The 22,361-nt window shown below is 32.4% G+C and overlaps 1 protein-coding gene across 1 annotated transcript in view; it reads right to left on the reverse strand.

Moving 5' to 3' along the window:
• LOC139497673 (MAM and LDL-receptor class A domain-containing protein 2-like) overlaps positions 1–22,361 on the reverse strand; it is a 174,450-nt gene that overhangs the window by 67,308 nt on the left and 84,781 nt on the right. Inside the window, exons 31-41 of the mRNA XM_071285906.1 lie at positions 20,505–20,840; positions 19,535–19,645; positions 18,095–18,181; positions 14,723–15,058; positions 12,475–12,585; positions 12,201–12,329; positions 8,552–8,893; positions 3,553–3,633; positions 3,101–3,160; positions 1,440–1,727; positions 155–466 (exon numbers count right to left, since the gene is read on the reverse strand). Of these exons, the coding sequence (XP_071142007.1) occupies positions 155–466; positions 1,440–1,727; positions 3,101–3,160; positions 3,553–3,633; positions 8,552–8,893; positions 12,201–12,329; positions 12,475–12,585; positions 14,723–15,058; positions 18,095–18,181; positions 19,535–19,645; positions 20,505–20,840 (2,193 nt within the window). The remainder of the gene's footprint in view (positions 1–154; positions 467–1,439; positions 1,728–3,100; positions 3,161–3,552; positions 3,634–8,551; positions 8,894–12,200; positions 12,330–12,474; positions 12,586–14,722; positions 15,059–18,094; positions 18,182–19,534; positions 19,646–20,504; positions 20,841–22,361) is intronic.

A 22,361-nucleotide genomic window follows, 5' to 3' on the forward strand; every position in this document is an offset into this window, starting at 1 on the left:
GAGATCTTGATCTCCACCTATGGAGATTTGAAAAATTGACAACTATAATGCATGAATAAAGTTCTGTGAAAATTTTATTGTCAGTGTAATACAAATTATCCCGCCCAAATAAGTTAACATGTTTTCAGCATAAAATATTTTACCAAATACTTACAACTAATGGTTAAACGAAGGCAAATTGTTTGAGCTATATAAGCGTCTATATTTGTTACATTACAACAAATGCTATGTCCATTGTTAGCTTGTATTGGCTTCCAGTTTAGGGTACCAGTAACAGTATAGGATTTTCTTGATGAATTGTATTTAGTGTCTGTTGAAAATTGATCAACAAATGATGTGTTAGTATTTTCATTTCTCATGGTCATTTCATATACTGGGTAACCATTGGCTGAAACACAGGTCCAGGTACCAGATTCTCCTGGTGCCAATGTGGCTGGTCCTTGCAATGTTGGAAACACTGGGTAAACTATAAAAGACACTTGTTTGTGAATTCTTCAAACACTTTTATATACATACTAAACTGAACTAGTAAATTAGACAGTACCATGTGTATGCTGTAATTACTGACTATTGTAGAAACCAACAACCAAATATTTCAAATTAGGATATAATACTGTAAATCAATGTAAAACTTACGAGAACATAATTGCTAGTGTCAAAATTAGTTAAAAAGTTTTTGCCAGAACAAATTGTTTTAAAAGTTGCATGCAGCAAGTACAAGTCAGAGCCTCTTGAATTTTGATACCATGTTTAAGGGACCATAGATTTATTCTTTACGGAGACTTGAGATTTCTTTCCAAGCATTACAAAGTACTGTTGAAGAATTTCTAATCTGTTTTAAAGTTTTGTAAAATTTAATGCAAAATGTATTTGAATAGACAATATGTTTACACAGGTGTTAATTGAGCTTCCTCTATAATGCTTTACTTTCCTTATTAATATAGAAGTGGTGTAGATTTGATTGACATCTTAATGGATCATGATAATTATTGTCACATAAACTGCTGAGAAGAGCCTACCTAAAAAGCTCCGAGCATGGCTCACTACCAGTAATCAAATCCATGAGTGGACCATTAAATGTTATCCTTTTGTGATTAATTTTAATATAAATTTTGTCACACATAATCTACTCCCTTAACCGTGCTGCAATATGGGAGATATGCCACTCTGAAACACCAAAAGGTTGCATGCACCGCAGTATGCTTTCATGTGCAACAAATTTTCTGACAAATGGTCATTTCTTAAAAGGATTGTTTTAAAAACTTTCAAGTTCTAAAATGGGAACTGATCAGGTTATCTTCAGGGAACCAACTGAATCAATTTTCAACATTTTGATTTTAGCAGCAAAACACTTTGCTACAAATCAACCACCTGAAAGAAAAAAGTGTTATTAATATATATATGAGCTTGTTTCTTCTATGATTGTTATTTTTTCTTACAATAAACCTCGATGAATACAGTACTGCTCAGAGGATTTTGTAGTACACCATTTTCTGCCTGGCATTCATAAGCCTCTAAATGTACATTCAGGCTTGCGATAAATGTCCAAGTTGTTGTAACTGTTCTACTTGTAGTTGTAGAAGTAATGCCATGAGTTATTTCTGTATTATCTTTAAACCATTTAACTGTTGGTGATGGATGACCCCCTGTTGACTGACATGACATCCTTACAATACTCCCTAGTATGATAGTTTGTGGTCGATTTATAACTGGTGATCCAGGAGGTACTACAATATTAAAATGGAAGATTCGATTTAAAGGAGATGCTTAGGTGTAATCCAAAATTTTCTACATAAAAGAAAGTGGCTGTACCAAGTCAGGAATATGACAGTTGTTATCCATTCTTTTGGTGTGTTTTGGCTTTTGATTTTGGAATTTTATTAGGGACTTTCTGTTTTAAATTTTCCTCGGAGTTCAGTATTTTCATTATTTTACTTTTAAGTTCATATTAATGAGACATTAACTCAACAACACAAATAACCTCAATAATAAAACATATTTTCAATTTCCATTCAATGTAGAAGCATAAACTAAGTTTTTATTACTAGTAATTTCTACATTATTTTCTTACGAATTATTAAAGATTTTTTACATTGAGGAGTATACAGATAAAGGTCACTTTAAAAAATGATGACAAAAATTGGTTTTTAAAAGGCAAAAATTGCCCAGGTGGAATGCAGGTGTAAATTTACCTAAATCAATAATTTTCACTTCTGTCAGTTAGATTGAATTCAATGCCTCTTCAATCATTGTTTGATAATTTAAATTGACTAGTTGCAAGACAATTTGTAAAACATGACTCTGTTTCTCCTGTAAGAAGGGCATTACAATATTATCCAGGGAAATCTTTGTAGTTATATCTATTCATATTGTGGCTGTTCAATGTTTTCTTCTGAACATAAACATTTACCGAGTGAAAATTAATAGTTCTATGCATTTATTTTTTACTTAAAAATAAGACCTATTCAAATAAGAAATTATGCTCAACTGTTATTTTCACCAAGCAAATGAAACTGTTTCTTTGAAAATTAAAGAGTTATAGAATAACTTATCGAAGAATTCAAATAGAGAAAAACATTAAACGAGTGACCAAACAACACTTTAATTCACGAGTTAATTATCAGTATTGTTCGGTCATGAGTAGAATATTTTTTTCGATATTTGAATTCTTTAGTTAGTTATTCTTTTTACTACATTGGCAAATGTTTTTTTTTATGAAATTGAAGTAGACAATGTAAGGAACTATATCTTTTTCTACTCATTCACAATTTGTTTTGATCCGACGTTATCGACGTCTTGACAACTCCTATTGTTGTATGACGTCAGACATACCTGTAGCCAGGGGCGTTCCGGGGGTTTGGGCGAAACCCCCCCCCCCCCCCCCCCCCCCCTTGAAATCAAATAAGCACTGTTAAAGTCAACATTGGAAATTCCTGGCTACGGGCCTGTCAGAGGAGTGAAATAACTAACTAAGTTTATTCTACATGTGAAATTATCCGTTTTTATTTCACTGGGAAATCAACCAATGTAATAATTGGGTTTATTACTCATATTCATTACGGTATATCAAAAGAACCACATCAAAGAAAGATCTGCTTACTTTGTAACTCAGCACTTTGGTTGTAGAATGATTTTGTCTTTACTTCTAATCCATTCTGACCTAAAAACAAGCAAAAATCTCATGAACTTCATTTAGAGATTCACTGTTTCAGAATCTCAAGAATAATAGGTATTTTCATTATTTTGTAAACCAAAATGAAAATAATGACACTTTATTGGTTCCATGTTTTATGATGTTTTTATTGTTCTTTGTATATATGTGCCAATTTTACTAGCTATAGGGATTCAATATCATTCGTTGGGTGCCAACTTTCAGGGTTTTTGTGGGAATATTGAAAATCTAAATGTTCAACAGAGCATACATTTTTTATAGCTTTCAGACTTTTGCACATCACGACATCGAATATCCAAGAAAATGCTATTTCCTCAATCCCAGAAAAATTGATTCACATGAAAATAATATTTCTAGAATTAAACATTTGTTATACTTACTGCCATCAGAGGGAGTATTGGTTGCAGGAATTACTGTAGAAGGCAACAGACTTGGACTTACACTGTTATTACCAAAATTGTCTGAAAAACAATTATGACTGGTTATTAATCAAATACTCAGCATTTTTAAAATATCAAATCTATTTACTCTTAAACAATCATCCAACTTTTCTGTGGAGGAATTTTCCAATCAATTGAATCATTTTTTTAGGTTACTGATTACAATTTGGGTACTTTTGAGGTCAACTTGATAAAATTTTAGTACCTACTACAGTCAATATGGTGTAAAAGGTCAGACATTCAAATCCTGCTTTGCATGCACTTCAATGAGAATATACTGTAAATTCAGAAATTATTGCGTGCATTTATTATTGCGATTTTTGAAGAATGAACAAAAATGTAAGATCAATTATTGCAATTTCAGGAAAATTTGCATACTTAATTTATAATGTGTATCAGACATCACAATGCGAGTTCTTATTATTGCGATACGCACCCACTCACATTATTCACATTAATAAAAACCTCACAATAATTTTTGAATTTACAGTCTATGAAAAAGTACCGGAATGTTGCTCCCTGTTTTCCATTCTTTTTATGAAATTCTATCTTCCATGTGAGATTATAAATAATAAAGTTGTATAGTTACGCTATTAATATTAATATTTTAATGTTCATATATCACATTCAGGCCTATTTGCAGTATTAAGGTGGTATGGGTGTCTTCCTCCATCTTGGATTGTAAAAAACAGAGAATCAAAGGTCCAGATTTTCCATCAAGTTAGCAAAATTTGATGCAGGAATGCAGATGTTCACTGGGGTAAAGCTGATGACCGTAACTGCATTCACGGTCATCCCAAGATGTCGGATGAAAAATTAGGTCAATTTCTGTATTGTCTGTTAAAGTGTTTCTATATCATTTTCTTTACAAATCATACATTGAAACGATGTAAATTTATAAAAGAATCAGTCGGAAATCACTAATTACTTCCGAGAAATGTGCATGAAACGGGAAATTCGATTTGAAAAAATCGCCAAGATGACCGTAAATCACAATCGAGATGACCGTAACAGAATCAGAGATTCATAACAAGGCTGACCGTAACTGCTTTTAAGATGACCGTAATTTGTAAATGATGACCGTAACTTTTAAAGGATGACCCTCAATTCTAAGAAATATCCGTATTTATATAACTATCTTTCTACATCAAATGATTAATCGTGTTGGTATACACATATAAATATGAGAGTTTTATCCTATAGGTAGAAGAAAATAAGACGTGCTTCAAATGCAAAGATTACCATATGTATCTTTTTACAGTAGAGGGTTTAATTTTTAAAATGAATTTGACAAAAGACATTCAAATGAACAGGAAGGGAAAAAATGATACAAAAGCGCGATAAAATGACACCTTACAAGCATAATGAAAAAAATGCGGTGCACAGCCTTCAACTGCTCGACAAAAGATTTTTTTTGTTTCTGGGATTCCTTTAAAAGACATATAACAAATACACATTTTAAAAAATGCCAAAAATTTGCATGTACACCAATTGATATTATATCGTCTTTCATTTTGTCATGCAAATAAAATAACAGAAACATTTTGAAAATATCATTCGAATAAACTAGTGAAGGTGAGCTCCAGCAAAGTAGATTCTTAAAATAGTATTGTACGAAAAGCGTATCACAAGGCGGAACGTTGTCAATTTGTATATATACAGAAATGTTATTCATACAGTCAGGATTCTACTTCTTCAAAATTATCTCCCCATTACGCCAGTTCATGCTCACAATCGTAGAAATGGAAGCCATTGTAGGGATGACGCTCTGCCAATTTTGCTCTTGAAAACTGATAAATTTATCCACATAGCACCATTACGATCGATCGTATATGTCAGTTATATTTTAAAAGACAAATGTATCTACTAGCTAATGAGCATTAGTTAATTATCTTGTCTGCATTGATTCAACTTAAAAATATTGTCTGTTCGGATGTCAGATGGAATTTTTGAAAATTCTTAAGCATTTAAAAAAATTCTAATTAAATATTTCGTGGAAGGGCAGACTAAACATTTTCAGTAGTTGAAGATTATAAACCCTAGTTATCACACACAAGAAAATCATATTTTTTCGAAGATATCCATTTTCATCATCCAAATTAAAAGACTGTCGTCAAGTACTTTTAGAAAAAATAGCTATTCGAACACACCTACTCTGTTTTTGTGATTCTTTAGATAGGTATCTCACATTGACCCATATATTTCATCTTTTCGTACTGTCATTTTTTTACGTTATAAAGTCAACCTGAAGCTTTGATATATAATAATGATAGAATCTGAAGCGAGATGCTATATAAAATACTCTTGCTTTGTACGTTTTAAAGACAAAATATACACCCCAAACATGCCCTAACATAAAAAGGTGCACTCGATTTTCTCGTTTCGATACAATCGTTACCTGTTTTGGGGAATTTTTTCTTGATTCACATAATGGAAGGACAGACACGAAAATTTCTGAACTAAAAGATTGATATGTTCTCCGTCCGTGATAAAAAAAAATCGGAGGTTATGCATTTTCTACATCCAACTTATAGATACTATATATAAAAAAGAAGATGTGGTATTATTGCCAATGAGACAACTATCCAGAAAAGACCAAAATGACACAAACATTAACAACTATAGGTAACCGTAAGGCCTTCAACAATGAGCAAACTCCATACTGCATAGTCAGCTATAAAAGGTCCCGATAAGAACCATGTCGTCGACTTGATATCTTATTGTTTTGCATTACTATGTAATAGATACATTGAAAACTTATGCAAATGGTGTTTTTAAAATAAGAAAATTGTCGTTTTATTTGTTTCTATTAACTTTTTAAAATTTTGTTACTATATCAAACATTACAGTTAACATTTATCGCTTTCTCGATAAACACAGAGCTTCGATTCTTTTGTTCTATTTTAAAAGTGTTTCCGCCTGCATATATCAAGACAAATTAAGATTTTAATCTGCTTCCTCTGGAACCATACACATGGGCTCGATTACCAAATATTCGTATGTATTATTAATGTTTTTAATGCTCCATTTATTGGCATTATGTTTTTCTGGTCTGTGCGTACGTTCGTCCGTTCGTCTGTTTGTTTGTCCGTTTGTCCGGCCAGCTTCAAGTTAAATAAAATTGAAACTTAGTACACATTTTCCCCTATGGTATGATCTTTTTAATTCTAATGCCAAATTACAGTTTTATCCCATTTTCATAGTCCACTTAACATAGAAAATGATAGTGTAGATGAGGCATCCGTGTACTAGGGACACATTCATGTTTCTTCAAATTTTCGTCGTATCACTGTCAATTTGTGTTAAAATTTTAACTTCGATATTAATAAATATTTCATTGTTTACGAGAAAAATGCAATTTACGGTCATCCTTTACAAGTTACGGTCATCTTTTTACCAATCACGGTCATCCTTGTTTTATGTTACGGTCATCTTGAAAATATTTTGATTATGATTTACGGTCATCTTAACGATTTTTTCAAATCGATTTTCCCGTTTCATGCACATTTCTCGGAAGTAATTAGTGATTTTCGAGTGATTCTTTTATAAATTTACATCGTTTCAATGTATGATTTGTAAAGAAAATGATATAGAAACACTTTAACAGACAATACAGAAACTGACCTAATTTTTCATCCGACATCTTGGGATGACCGTGAATGCAGTTACGGTCATCAGCTTTACCCCAGTGGATGTTTAATGTACATTTTCATTTAAAAGTACCAATTTATAAGAATATAACTTCTAAATATTGATATTTTTGCAAATGTTAATTATTTTTGGTTGTTTTTAATTTTTTTTTAAATTGGCATTTTAAGGGGAGGTAACTCTAAAAAAGTGCATTTTCTGAAGGATTCTGTATGGAATTTTCCTATTTTGTATTCTAGCCGGAAAAAACGTACGGTGACCCTATATTTTCTTTTGATATTCTCAAAGCAGTGTCTGAAAGCTATCTTTTCCTGAAGTATTTCACAATTCTATCATTTTGTTTAGTTTCTAATCACAAAATGGTGTTTTTTCCTGTATAATCCATACACAATGTGTCATTTTGTCCCGTCCTGTAGCTTGAGAAAATGCGCAGTGACCTATCATTTTTATTATATTTTTCTACATGTATCAATAGATACAACGTTTTGGCAAAGTATGAACAAATTCTATCATTTTTATTTTAGACTCCCATACCACCTTAAATTGAAAGTTTCCCAGAACATTCCAATTAATGACAAGTTACTGTAAATTCAGAAATTATTGCGTGCATTTATTATTGCATTTTTTCAAGAATGGACAAAAATGTGAGTTTTATTATTGCGATTTCGAAAAAAGTGTAGGTCTATATTTCAGTTATCAGAATGCGAGTTCTTATTATTGCCTTACTCACCCAGTCGCATTATTTGCATTAATAAAAACCTCGCAATAATTTCTGAATTTACAGTACTGGATGTAACAGATAAACATAGAAAATATGTAAAAACAAATTTATGAATGTATACAGGACAATCACATATCAATGTGATATGAATATACCCTGCTTAGTATTTAAATCTGCAGCCCTGAGCAATTTTTTAAAAGAGTTATCTTCCTGAAATGTCAAGGTGCTTGCTACAAGATAACAGTCTGCAGGAAGGCATTTATTATTTTAGCTCTGAGCCAACCAGTTCTTGCTGACTTTTCTTCAAATATTGCTTTTCAGAGAAGCAGCAATTACCAAAATTACAGTTTTGCTGTTGTAAATCCAGGCCAAATATTGAGCCAACAAACTCAACACAAAGGAGACCATCACACTACCATAAGACCCAGGAGGTAACAAAATATCAATAAAAAGTCGAAAATGTTAGAAGCAAATATTATCAAAAACCTCCATCAATATACATGTGTCAGAACTTGCGTTCAGTTGACCCAGAAATTAAAAAGGGAAGTGTATTGAGTGGAAGATACTCACCAGAACAAAAAATCCTGTCTTTCAACAATACATCATCAATAGCTACCACTGATCTATGACCTCCAGCAGTAAATCTCAAACTTATTATGCCAACATCTACTGGGAATATCCCTCTCTGCCATTGGTTGCTTACATTGGTCCGATATTCCACCAATGAAAACACTTCATTGTTCTTGTATGTAGTATTCTGGTGAATAGTCAAAAATGTTGATGAATATTCATGAGTTCTGATAAAAACATAGAAGAATTCAACACACATTGGCTTATCGATCTGAAAGGTTGGAGAAGTCATTTCTCTGTCATGATATAATCCATCTAAGTCACCAGTGTACATGTATGATCCTGCAGAAAAAAAAGCAAAAATTATATTTTGTAGGCTTATTTCGGCCTGTAAATTCAACAAAAATAAAAGAGCAGAGTTCCAATGTCCCCCGCATTGAACATATTTCATCTGTCCAAGGGCAGTAACTAAAATAAAAAATATTTTTTTGGTTCTTTAAATTTTTTTAGGAATACCTTAAAGAAATGTAAGCTAAAACTCAATGTTCAATATAATTAATATTTACAAGGGGCATAACTCTATTAAAAATAGTTGATTTGTACCAATTTTCTAACATGTCAGAGGCATTGCTAATACAAACCTTTAATATAAGTTTGCTAAAACTCTGGCAAGAATTGTACAGAGATCTCTTACAATGCTATTTTCCATATAATTAATATTTCCCAGGGACATAACTCTTTTAAAAATAGTTGAAAGACACGATTTTTGAACTAGTCCAAAACAATGCTCTGATACAAGTTTAATAAAAATCTGAAAAGAATTGTACACATCAGAGCCCTTACAAGACCAGAAGGATGGCCGCATGCCCAGTATTTTGATATCTTCCACAACGAGTCTTGCAGGGGTCAATTAACATTGCATGATACCATCCCTTTATTTAAGGTCAGAAAATGTAAATATTAGCCAAGCCTTGGTGACACAATTTGACTATGAGTATGACAACATTACAGTGATATCAAAAGCATGATTTTCAAAAATTTTGAAAATAGGCTAATTTTAATAACATTTTAGCTATTTTTTTTATAGCCCATCCCTAGATTTTCCATGCAGTTCAACTTTTTCCATGATAAAATGATGGAAAATGATGGAAATTGCGTTTTTTTCCATGAATTTCCATGGAATTTCATGGAAAAATAATCCATCTCAGATGGAAAACTTATATGTGTTACTTATTTCATCATTTTCCATGATAAGATGGAAAACTTTCCATGGAATTCCATGGAAAAATACTTTTTGGATGGAAAATGGGATGGAAAGTAGACTAATAAAACTTTGTAGATGGAAAAGAGGATGGAAAGTGGACTTAGAATATTTTTGAGATGGAAAAGAGGATGGAATCTTGACTTAGAATATTTTTAACATGGAAAAGTTATAGAATCTTAACTTAGAATATTTTTGAGATGGAAAGTCATGGAAAAAATGTACACAAATTACATACATTAATTCTTTATCATCAATTAGACTGTGAAAGAAATGTAAAGTGCCATCTGGTTTTCATTGGTCTTTGTGTAGAAGACAAGAAGTGATATGACCATACAGTGTGAGGCCAAATGTAGGGTAGAACATGAATTTATACATTTTTGTGCAATTATTATTACTTTAAACATAAAAATGGTAAATAAACAATAAATGGATAATCTTTTGTTAAAATATATATAAAATATCCAAGATATAGGTAAATAAAGGCAACAGTAGTATACCGCTGTTCAAAACTCATAAATCCATGGACAAAAAACAAAATCGGGATAACAAACTAAAACCGAGGGAAACGCATTAAATATAAGAGGAGAACAACGACATAACACTAAAATGTAACACATATAGACAAAATCCCACGAGAATAACAAATATAACATATATATATAACATCAAAACCAAATACATGATTTACATAGGTAAATAACAGTATTCAATTGGGGCTCTTTTAAAAGAAATCAGATAACTCCTCATACATCCCCCAACACATTGAAAATTTGAACTTGCAACGGATATGCAGGCAACAAACAAAGATGTCTTCTCTCCTGAACAAAATGCAAAATTTATATTGGATTTAGATTAAATAGTTCCAAATAGTTCTTGACATCGAATAGTGCAGATTTATTCTCTGATGACTTGCATTGACTGTTGGATTTAGGAACATATTTTTTGGTAAGTACACTGAATTAGATTCTACCATTTTGAGTGTGTGCAAGCTCCTTTAGTTCAACATAACAACATCATGAAAACACCTATAGTAGATTTTTCACTTATAATTATAATGATTGGGTATTAAGACAAGACAAACTGTATATGGTGTATTATAATAACTAATAATCCACTAATGAAGTAATTTGGTTATAAAATTTAAGATCCGTTGAAATTGTTTGCAAATGAGAAATAGATCCATTAAAGAAAAAAAAAGTGTATCTTTACAGCAAACTGCAGATCAACACTTAAAGTTCTAAATATATATGGAAAATACCAATGAAGACATTTATATACAATAATTATGAAAAAATATTATTTAGGACAATTAAGACTAAAGTGGTTTACCATTATTAATAATGTCATAATTTAAAGAATATCTCTTTATTTATAACAGAAAAATTATTTTTAGGTATCACGAGGAAATAAAATGGTTAATGCTGTTCTACAAGATGGATCTACTGAAGCCTGGTGTTGACATAAGTGACATTTATAACCTTAATTTCTTGATATAAAGGCAGTGCAAACATATACCAATATTGAAAGTTTTTGCTTGTTTATTGTATTTATCATAATACATCAAATGAGTTTGAATTAAAGGTTAAAATGATGGTTGAGTCTATTGCTTATTACTGACCATTGCAAGACTCAAAAGACCTTACCAAACCGAAAAAAGCATGGAACCTAGTTTGTTTTACCTTCATTATTACAGATACGGTTAAACAGGGTACATGTATATTGTCAAAAGGTTAATTTGGGCAATTCATTTTAAATGAAAAAGATGGAAATATTTCCATGGAATTCCATGGAAAAAGAAATTCTATGTAATATATTTCCATGGAATTCCATGGAAAAACATCATGGAAAATATTTTCCATGGAATTCCATGGAAAATGTTTCAGATGGAAATATTATTAATTCCTTTTTTTCTCTTTTTATTTTCCATGGATTTCCATGGAAAACAGGTTCCAATACTCCATGGAATTCCATGGAAAAATATTCCATGGAATTCCATGACGTTTTCCATGATAGATGATGGAAAATCTAGGGATGGGAGAGCACAAACATCTCCCAAACTATGTTTTTGCCAGCGAGTAAATAAGCACAAAATACACCTACTGTTGATATATATCTTAAAGAATGACAGTTGTGCTCTATATTACTTCTAAGCATGTAAAAATCAAGTAAACAAGATTCTGTGTAATTTCTACATTTTACTAAAATTACTGTCACTTTATTTTTTTATTAAGTACTATATTGTACATTAAATATGTAAATCAGTACATAGATTCAAAATTTGATTCTTGAAATCAGAGATAGTCTGAAATTGATTAAAACTAGGGGCAATTAGGACCCAAATTGTACATTCTCTTTAAACTTGAATGTAGTTAAACTAATATTTACCAGTAGAGTTTTGGAAGGTATGGTCAACTAAGTTTAACTCCTTGACAGTATCACTAGATCCATTTTTCCATGAGCCGAGGTTATATTCACACACATCATACTCATCAAAGGAACATGTTATACTGTAATCTGAAAAAAAAAACCCATCTTCAATCAAATACAAATTGAAACCAATTTTCTTAGTCAATAATTCAATTTCAATTGAGTCTGTATTAATGTGACCTTCAACTTAACCCCTAAGCATGAGATTGATTACGCATATACTAGTACCTACCACAAAACATTTCATCCTCTCCATCAGAGCAGTACCATTTCCTATCACAAACATACTCCTCAGGTATACATACATTGTCAGCTGAACAATTAAAATATCCAGCAATACATCCTGAAATTATACAATAAAAAAACTCTATCAACCTGAAATCATATACCCTGGATGGCTAAATCGACCACCAATTTTTTGTATTCAGGAATATGGCATGTTTATGAATTGAGATTTTCTGGATACAAGCCAATGGGGAATTTTAATGAAAATTTAAATTCTTCAACAACAAAAATTTTGCATTTTGTTGAAAACTTTACTTCTGAGTTTACCTAAATTCATGTACCACAAACCCCACCAAACATTTAGTACCCCAAGAAAAAATAAAGGTGTAAAGGGTTCTAGGAAACATTGTGCCATGAATGTGACTGCTGCTGATAGTGTTTAAGTAGTATGTTGACTGCCAAGAAAAAAGTTAATTTTTCAGTAAATACAGAATAAATGTGCTTTGCCGAGCACAGCTTGATACGACCGCTGCGGTCCAACCCTGAACAGTTGGGGCAAAAATGGAAACAATATTCAAGCTTGATACAGGTCTGAATTTGGATTGTAATTAAATATTTGACACATTTTAGGTTTCTGACACAGAATAAATGCAGTCAAAGAACTTGAAATTGGTTACATTTAAATTTATATTCAATTTAATATTTCTTGATGTTGTGCAATGCACTGTGCTGTTGCACAATACTTAGTAAATCTGTTTTCAGACAATATACAAAGAATTAGCAAAATAAATTGTGACCCCCAATTCTTTTTTTGAAAAATTGATAATTTCTTAAATCTTGAGGAAAAACATTGACCCCCCCAAAAAAACTTTTTTTACCGCCCTCCCACCCATCATCCCCCCCCTCAAAAAAAATTTATTTGAAGAAATTTTCTTTTTGTAAAATGATGTACATTTTAAGAGCCATCCATACACTTAAACACAACTTATTGTCTGAAAACTAGAAAAATGCTTATTTTGGCCCCTAATTCCAGAACGGTTTGGTCAATTACCCCCAAAATGTCTCCCAACCTTCTACTTGTGGTATTTAACCTTGTGGTACAATTTCAGAGCAATCAAAATACGTATACACAAGTTATTGTCCTGAAACTAGAAAAATGCTTGTTTTAGACCCCTTTTTGGCCCCTAATTCCTAAACGGTTGGGACCATCACCCCCAAAAACAATCCCAAACTTCCTTCTGTGGTATTAAACCTTTTGCTTAAATTTCATAGAGATCCATACACTTAAACTAAAGTAATTGTCCGGAAACCAAATATCTTTGGACGACAACGACGTGATAGTAATATATTAGTGCAAATTTTTTCCAGTCGTATAAAAATTAAAAAGAAAGAAAAAAATAATTTCCTCGAAGTCCTATCTCTTGTTAATGAAAGAGCTTCTGTCCATATTTTAAACATTTAATGAAGTGTTTGACAAAGTTACATATTCAAGTTCTAAAATATTCACCAAAGACTGTACATGTCTAATTGATATCTGTTAAAAAAAAGGAATTTTTTGGAGGTAAAATAAATTGAGTCAATTTATTAGTAAAATATTAGTTGATTTATATGGAAAATTGTGAAAAAAACTCTCTTGTTTTTGAAGCAGCTTCTTAAAAAGTTTAGAGAAACTTCTGAAGCTTTGAAAAAGTATATTGATGTTTTAAAAACTTTAACCTTAGACTGTAACTTCCAAAAAGCTAAGTCTACTTATTGGTAAAATAAGGAAAGTAAAAATATAATCAAACGTTTTCTTCAGAGGCTATTATGAGGAAGTTTCATACAATTCTGTGAATGTTTGACTGTATTTAAATGTTTACAAACTAAAACAAAGTGCATTTTTCAGTAAAATATGGAAAATGAAATAAATGTTCAATTTTTTTTTATTCAAATGCTATTATTTCATCACAAAGAAGCTTAATATGTTAACTTCAATAAGATCATAATTTGAAGTTGAACAAAATTATCAACAATTACAGCTGTCAACCACTTTTTTCTTAACTTTAGCAAACTTATACTTTTAATTACTAAACCATTCAAAACTTTATATATTCATTTTTTATACCTCCCTATTTTGATAGCATAGAGATTCACAGAAATATAACAACATATAAATAGATCTATATATGGACAAATGGACATTATATTTATTGTTAACAGACTTAACCGCAATGCTGCCATGGACAATAATCAAATGACTTTTTATAGAATCTTACCCTCGCTGCATTCACCAGGATGTAAAACAACATCATCAATCTTCAGGTACCTATAGTAACTCCTTTGCAGAATCAACATCTCGAAAACAACGCTGTAATTACCACTTGGAATATTTGTCTTGTATGGGGTCCAGTAAGGGGTTGCCTTCATGTTGCCAACGGTATAGATTGGCATGAGAAGTCCATCCACATCCTCTATAGACAGTCGAATACCGTAATGAATGTTATATGGCACTTTTGTCAAGAATGACAGACAGGAGGCTGTAGGGATATATTCTAACGGAGATTGTAGGAGGTGAAAATCACCCAAGGGAATGGATATATGATGGTTGTCATCTGAAATAAAAAGGTGATTGCTATTTGAACTTGTGTAAGAAATATTCTTTCATGTCATGCTCAGTAGATCCCAAGGGTGATTTGGGAATAGAAATATGGTCACTAAAGGTCTTCTTCCGACCGGCAGCAAGACCATTGCTAAAGTGGGGCGTCTGTTTGGCTGTATGGGATGTATAATTATGCAGCCACATCTGGTCAGAATAGGGATGTTAAATCTGATGTCACGTGTAGTGAGATAGCCATACTATCTGCATGTTAAGAACCCTTGTAACAACTCTTTGAGGGGTCCATAGGTGGCCTGTTGCAAGACAAAATTTCTGTCTCTATATATCCGATATACCATCATTTTCCAGTGGTAGTCTAAATTTCCCCGACCTTCATCCCAGACAGCCTCTAGTACAAGACATCCCTATAGTATTTATTGTTAATTAGTTCTCCTCCTGAAGACATTGGACTTTAAGCAACCAACAATCAATCATCATGCTCAATTTGTTCTTTTTAACATGGATATAGGGATATTAAATGTTGATATCTTTACACAAAGAGTTAGGGAGGTGTAAATGTTCACAAATATAATGTCTATCCATGTTAAAATGAGCCTAATTTTTTTTTAAAAAGAAGATGTGGTATGCTTGCCAATGAGACAACTATCCACAAAAGACCAAAATAAATAAAATAAAGCATTTCATGAAAGAATGATTGTGAAATATCAGAACTTCTTGTGTGTGAAGGAGATTGGTAAAAGTCATTCAAAAACAAAGAATTTTTGATTCTACGAATAACAATAGAGACAAAATATCTAAGAGGAGAGAACTAAAGGATGACCATTCTTTTACACAGCTGGTAATGCTTGTTATGGCTGTAAGTTTGCCCTGTCTTCTATTTTGTTTAATACTACAAAGATATGTAGGAGAAAACATTTACAGTGAAACCTGTCTACACTGAACCCTTTTGGTACTGTAGAATTTGTTTGGATATCATTAAAGACGGGTGTTGAATTTACTCAAGTTGAATTGCTAAATAATATACTGTGAATTCATTTATTTTTTCCTGGTTACTAATTTTCTGGGATGGAGGAAATTTTTAATTATTACTGGATATTTTATTTTGTGGTTTTGCCAAAGTCTGCATTCATTCCTATAGAAAACATTGAACTTTTAAATTTGTGGTTCCTTTGTACCAACGAAATCAACAAATATTGCTATCAAACGAATAATAATGAATCCACAGTACATTACAAGAATTCAGTTTTCTATATCGGGCAGGGTTCAGTTTACAAAGGTAACTATATCATGCAGGGTTCAGTTTACACAGACAACTATACCAGGCAGGGATCAGTTTACAAAGGTAACTATATCATGCAGGGTTCAGTTTACACAGACAACTATACCAGGCAGGGATCAGTTTACAAAGGTAACTATATCATGCAGGGTTCAGTTTACACAGATAACTATACCAGGCAGGGATCAGTTAACAGAGGTTTCTATATCATGCAAGGTTCAGTTTACAAGGGTAACTATATCATGCAGAGTTCAGTTTACAAAGGTAACTATACCAAGCAGGGATCAGTTTACAAAGGTAACTATACCAGGCAGGGATCAGTTTACAAAGTTAACTATACCAGGCAGGGATCAGTTTACAAAGTTAACTATACCAGGCAGGGATCAGTTTACAAGGGTAACTATATCATGCAGAGTTCAGTTTACAAAGGTAACTATACCAGGCAGGGATCAGTTTACAAGGGTAACTATATCATGCAGAGTTCAGTTTACAAAGGTAACTATACCAGGCAGGGATCAGTTTACAAAGGTAACTATATCATGCAGGGTTCAGTTTACACAGGTTTCTATATCATGCAAGGTTCAGTTTACAAGGGTAACTATATCATGCAGAGTTCAGTTTACAAAGGTAACTATACCAGGCAGGGATCAGTTTACAAAGGTACTATACCAGGCAGGGATCAGTTTACAAAGTTAACTATACCAGGCAGGGATCAGTTTACAAAGTTAACTATACCAGGCAGGGATCAGTTTACAAAGGTAACTATATCATGCAGGGTTCAGTTTACACAGGTAACTCTACCAGGCAGGAATCAGTTTACAAAGGTAACTATACCAGGCAGGGATCAGTTTACAAAGTTAACTATACCAGGCAGGGATCAGTTTACAAAGGTAACTATATCATGCAGGGTTCAGTTTACACAGGTTTCTATATCATGCAAGGTTCAGTTTACAAAGGTAACTATATCATACAGGGTTCACTTTACAAAGGTAACTATATCAGCCAGTGTTCAGTTTACAAAGGTTTCTATATCAGGCAGGGATCAGTTTACACAGGTTTCTATATCATGCAAGGTTCAGTTTACAAAGGTACCTATATCATGCTGGGTTCACTTTACAAAGGTAACTATATCAGCCAGGGTTCCGTTTACAAAGGTAACTATATTATGCAGGGTTCACTTTACAAGGGTAACTATATCATGCAGGGTTCAGTTTACAAGGGTAACAATATCGTGCAGGGTTCAGTTTACAAAGTTAACTATATCAGGCAGGGTTCAGTTTACAAAGGTTTCTTTATCATTCAGGGTTCAGTTTAAAAAGGTAACTATATCATGCAAGGTTTACTTTACAAGGGTAACTATATCATGCAGGGTTCAGTTTACATGGGTAACTATATCATGCAGGGTTCAGTTTACACAGATAACTATACCAGGCAGGGATCAGTTTACAGAGGTTTCTATATCATGTAAGGTTCAGTTTACAAGGGTAACTATATCATGCAGAGTTCAGTTTACAAAGGTAACTATACCAGGCAGGGATCAGTTTACAAAGGTAACTATACCAGGCAGGGATCAGTTTACAAAGGTAACTATATCATGCAGGGTTCAGTTTACAAAGGTTTCTTTATCATGCATGGTTCAGTTTACTAAGGTTTTTATATCAGCCAGGGTTCAGTTTATGAAGGTAACTGTTTAGTATATGATGAAGGGATCAGTTTATACATATATCACATAATTTCTCGAAATGAGGTCATTACCTGTATCATTGATTCTGATGATATTATATCCTGTCAGTGTGTACTCACAAATCCTGGGAGATTCAAAATCACATGTGATAGATCCATCTGAAATCAAACAGTTCATATTATTGAAATTTGCAATTACAATTGAATTGGCCAATGAAATAAGATATTGAATGATAAACGTAGAGAGCAGATATCATGTACATTAACACCCCCCCTCCTCTTTATCATCATTGCCATCAACACAGTTTGTTAGACTATAATGAAATACAGAAAAGGGATTCCAGTTATAGAATACTACTAAGTCCAGTACCCTTGAATGAAGTCCCTTAATAAATCTACCATCTTCTTTTTAATGGGGATTTGTATCTAAACTTAAATTATGCATAAGTGCTTAAAGGTGTAGTATATTCAAAGGGTATTCATTAAACTTTCTTCTATTAAAGGAGTAAAATGGCCTCTATTTCTAGCTAAAAGTTCAAATTAGGATTCATTGACCAATATAATAATGAATCATAGTTAAAAACAATTACTAGGAAGGAAATACACCTTTTGGTTGAAAATTTCGTATTCTTTTCATAATGTCACAATTACCACGCATCAGAATCCACGAAAAATTAAAGAAAACATGTAAATTTCCATTATTTTTTAGGACTGGAACCGCAACACATTTGTCAACAAAAAAGATCTTTTAATAATGTTTTGTTATAACATTATACATCTGATTTGAATATTTAGTGTGTCAAATACGGCGCTCTGTTTTTTTTTTTTTTTTTTTTTTTTATCATAAATCATGTTTTTTTTTTGTATATTTACCTATGTTACACATATATGTGTCTGAGCATTGTTTTACAATAAAATCTTGAAATCTTGAATCTTGTGTTTCCTAGGCCTAAATTCTGTTGAAATCCAGATGATTTTGTCAAATTTCACCAAAGTCTGTACTTTTGGTATTTGGGTTGTAAACGTTAATGCTTTATAAGAAAAACTGTAAAAATATAGTTCTATTTAACTTTCATACAGGTCTTTTCATACTTGTAACAATTTTTTACCTTCAAACAATGGACTTAAAAATCGGGACCAAATGTGCATGTGGTCCTTACCAAATTTACTTCTTTATTGTGACTCTGAAATGTATATGCTGGATGATTGTTTGAGTAAATGGTCCAAATTTCATTTCAGATTTAAACCAACAAGTGACTAAAATGACCCTGTTAGTACTTGAAACAGTATAGCTCTCATAAATGCTGGTAATAACCCAGCAGGAATTCTCTAAGAAACCACGAAGGAGGTTACAAGTATGAGAAAGAAATTGAAATTTGGCAGCCAAATATAGAATAAAAAATTTGCCCTTCAATTATAATAAAATTGCTTTGAAGTAATGTGGTAAATAATAGGGTCACCGTTCTAGTTTGTTAAGACTATCATGGAATACAGAAAAGGGAAATAACCTACCACAATCCTTCTCATCACTGCCATCAACACAGTGTGTTATACTATCACAAACATAGGACTGTGGAATACATTGGAGTCCAGAGGCACATCTATGTTCATCATTTTTACAGTCTGTCAAAAATAAAATGTTATATCAAATGAAATCATGGCAAGTTTTGATCCAATATCATGTTTCGTTTCATTAATGTAAAATATGAAAACTATACTGAAATAAAGAAATATATCTTAGAAGTAGGACTTTTGAAGAATAGACTCAAATTTTATGATTTAAAGAAATCTGATGTCAATGTTATCTTTCACATTTATTGAAAATTGAGATTTTTTTATTCCATCTTTCTTTTAGCAATGATCTCAATAATTTGACTGCACAATATATTTTTGCAAGTAGTAAACTGTATTTGATTGCATGTGTTATGAAATAGTAAAATTACACTTTGAAATAAGAAGTTTGTTTTGCTTGTTTCTATATCTTCTTGTATATATTTTTTTATTATTGTATTTATACACATCACTAGAACAGTTTCAGATTATATTACATCCAGTCTTCCTTCGTAAATGTATCCCAGGGTGCATACACTTTCCATATTCGTCTATTCTTCCAACACCATTTTTGTAAATGGCCTAGCAATATAACTCAGTCCATAAAATTGTTTATCTGGATTCAGAAGAATTTATTTCACTCTAGTTGCAACATTTAAAAATCTTAAACTATATAGTTTACTTTTTTTTATACTAGCTCAGGCTTTTAAAAAAAATAGCCCCTTTGTTTTGTGCCCCCTGTAATTTGTTTTTTCAAAGCATTAGATATACCACCAGAAGCTGCATGAATAATCAAAATGACATTGTATGAAGTAAACAAATAAAAATCATCTCAATATCTGCAAACAGAGAGGATACAGTGTGGACATATGATACGTGTGCACACATGATAAAACTATATGCAACTTAGTGGCAGGACATAAAAACTCACCGACAGGAATACAAGTTCCAGTAGATACCTTAACATCATCTATTCCTGCTGCCTCATCTCTGTCAATGAGTGGGTGAACTGAATCCAAAATAAACACTAAGAAATCAAATTTTTCTTCTATCTGGTACAGGAAATTCTTCCAAGTTCTGGTCCCCTCCATGCTCACTTTTGTTGATTCTGAATTTTCTCTGTGCAGTTTGAATAAGAGTCGAGCCTTTGAACTACCAGGAAATATATATCTGAACTGTAAACACTGGACATTGTTTGTTGCCAATCTATATGGTGAAACTAAGGAAAAGCTTGTATAGTTGGATGGTGTAACTGCCATGTAGTAATCTGTAATAAAACATCAACATTTATACAATATGTATTCAATAGCCATATCTATAAAAGGAACTGATAAAAGTATTAAGAGGGTGTCCATGGAAAAACCAGGCAGTGGATGGCACATGACATATTTTGTTTTCAAAATTTTTTCATCTATTTCATATCACAAATTCATTCTTTCTCAAAGTTAAATTTGGTTTTTTTATTAACTGCAACAAATAAAGAGAAAAAAAATACACAGAAAGCACTGAAAATTCATTGAAAAGGGGAGATAACTCTTCAATTTGTACAACATTTTGTTGCACTGTTAGTAAACTTTAAAATCATTTTCTGAGCCATCCACTGTTGATTCAAAAATATCTTTGACATATATATCCTTTGTATGATATAAACATTGTATTGGAACCAAAAATTCAGTGGGAAAAAAATACCTTACAAAAAATGTTCAAGTATAAAAATAAGAAAATATGGTATGAATGCCATTGAGACAACTCTCCACCAGATACAAAATGACATAGAAGTTAACAACTATAGGCACTGTACGACTTCACCAATGAGCAAAACCCATATTGCACAGTGAGCTATATAAGGCCCTTAGGAATGACAAATCAAAACAATTCAATTGAGAAAACTAACAGCCTGATTTATATGCAAAACAATGAACAAAACAAATATGATATACAGCAACAAACGACAACCACCGAATTACAGGCTCCTGTCTTGGGACAGACACATAGAGAATGTGGCGGGGTTGAACTGTTTTGCTGGCGCCAAACCTTCCCCCTAGCCAGGGACATTTATGCAGCAGTATAACATAAGAACAAACTATAAAAATCAGTTGAAAGGGTCCAACTCATCAGATTGATACAAAGGAGAAAACAAATAACAAAAAAGGGTTATTTATAGGTTGGAGGACACTTAAAAAATAATACATAGGCATGTTTGAAAATAGCTTTATACACCAATATTTACCCCTTCTCCACAACCCCTACACTTTTAACTGGAATAGCCATAAAAAAATTTAAAAAGTAGTCTCATAATTTTCTGTCAACAACTCTATATGATGAACTAAAACTATCCTCATACTATTCCCCCCAAGGGTGACTGGGGAATAGAAATATTGTCACTTGGTCTTCTTCCGACTGGCAGTAAAATGTTTGCCAAAGTGTGGCGTCCGTTTGGCTGTGCGGGACGTATCAAGTTTGCCGCCAAGTCCGGTCAGAATGGGGACGTTAAATACGATGCCTCGAGTAAAGAGAGTGCCACACTCTTTGGACATTAAGAACCCTTGCAACAACTTGTTGAGGGGTCCGTAGTTGCCCTGTTGCAAGGCAAATTTCTGTCCCTATTCAATATACCCTCATTTTCCAGTGGCAGTCCAAGTTTCCCCCGACCATCATCCTGCATGGCCTCTATTACAAGACCTACCTATTGTATTTACTGTTAACTTGTTCTCGTCCTGAACATGCATGAAATATTTGCCACTGGATATTAAGCAACCAACAATCAATCAATCAATCAATCCTCATA

Source organism: Mytilus edulis, chromosome 12 (genome assembly GCF_963676685.1).
Source record: "Mytilus edulis chromosome 12, xbMytEdul2.2, whole genome shotgun sequence".
Classification (NCBI taxonomy): Eukaryota; Metazoa; Mollusca; class Bivalvia; order Mytilida; family Mytilidae; genus Mytilus; species Mytilus edulis.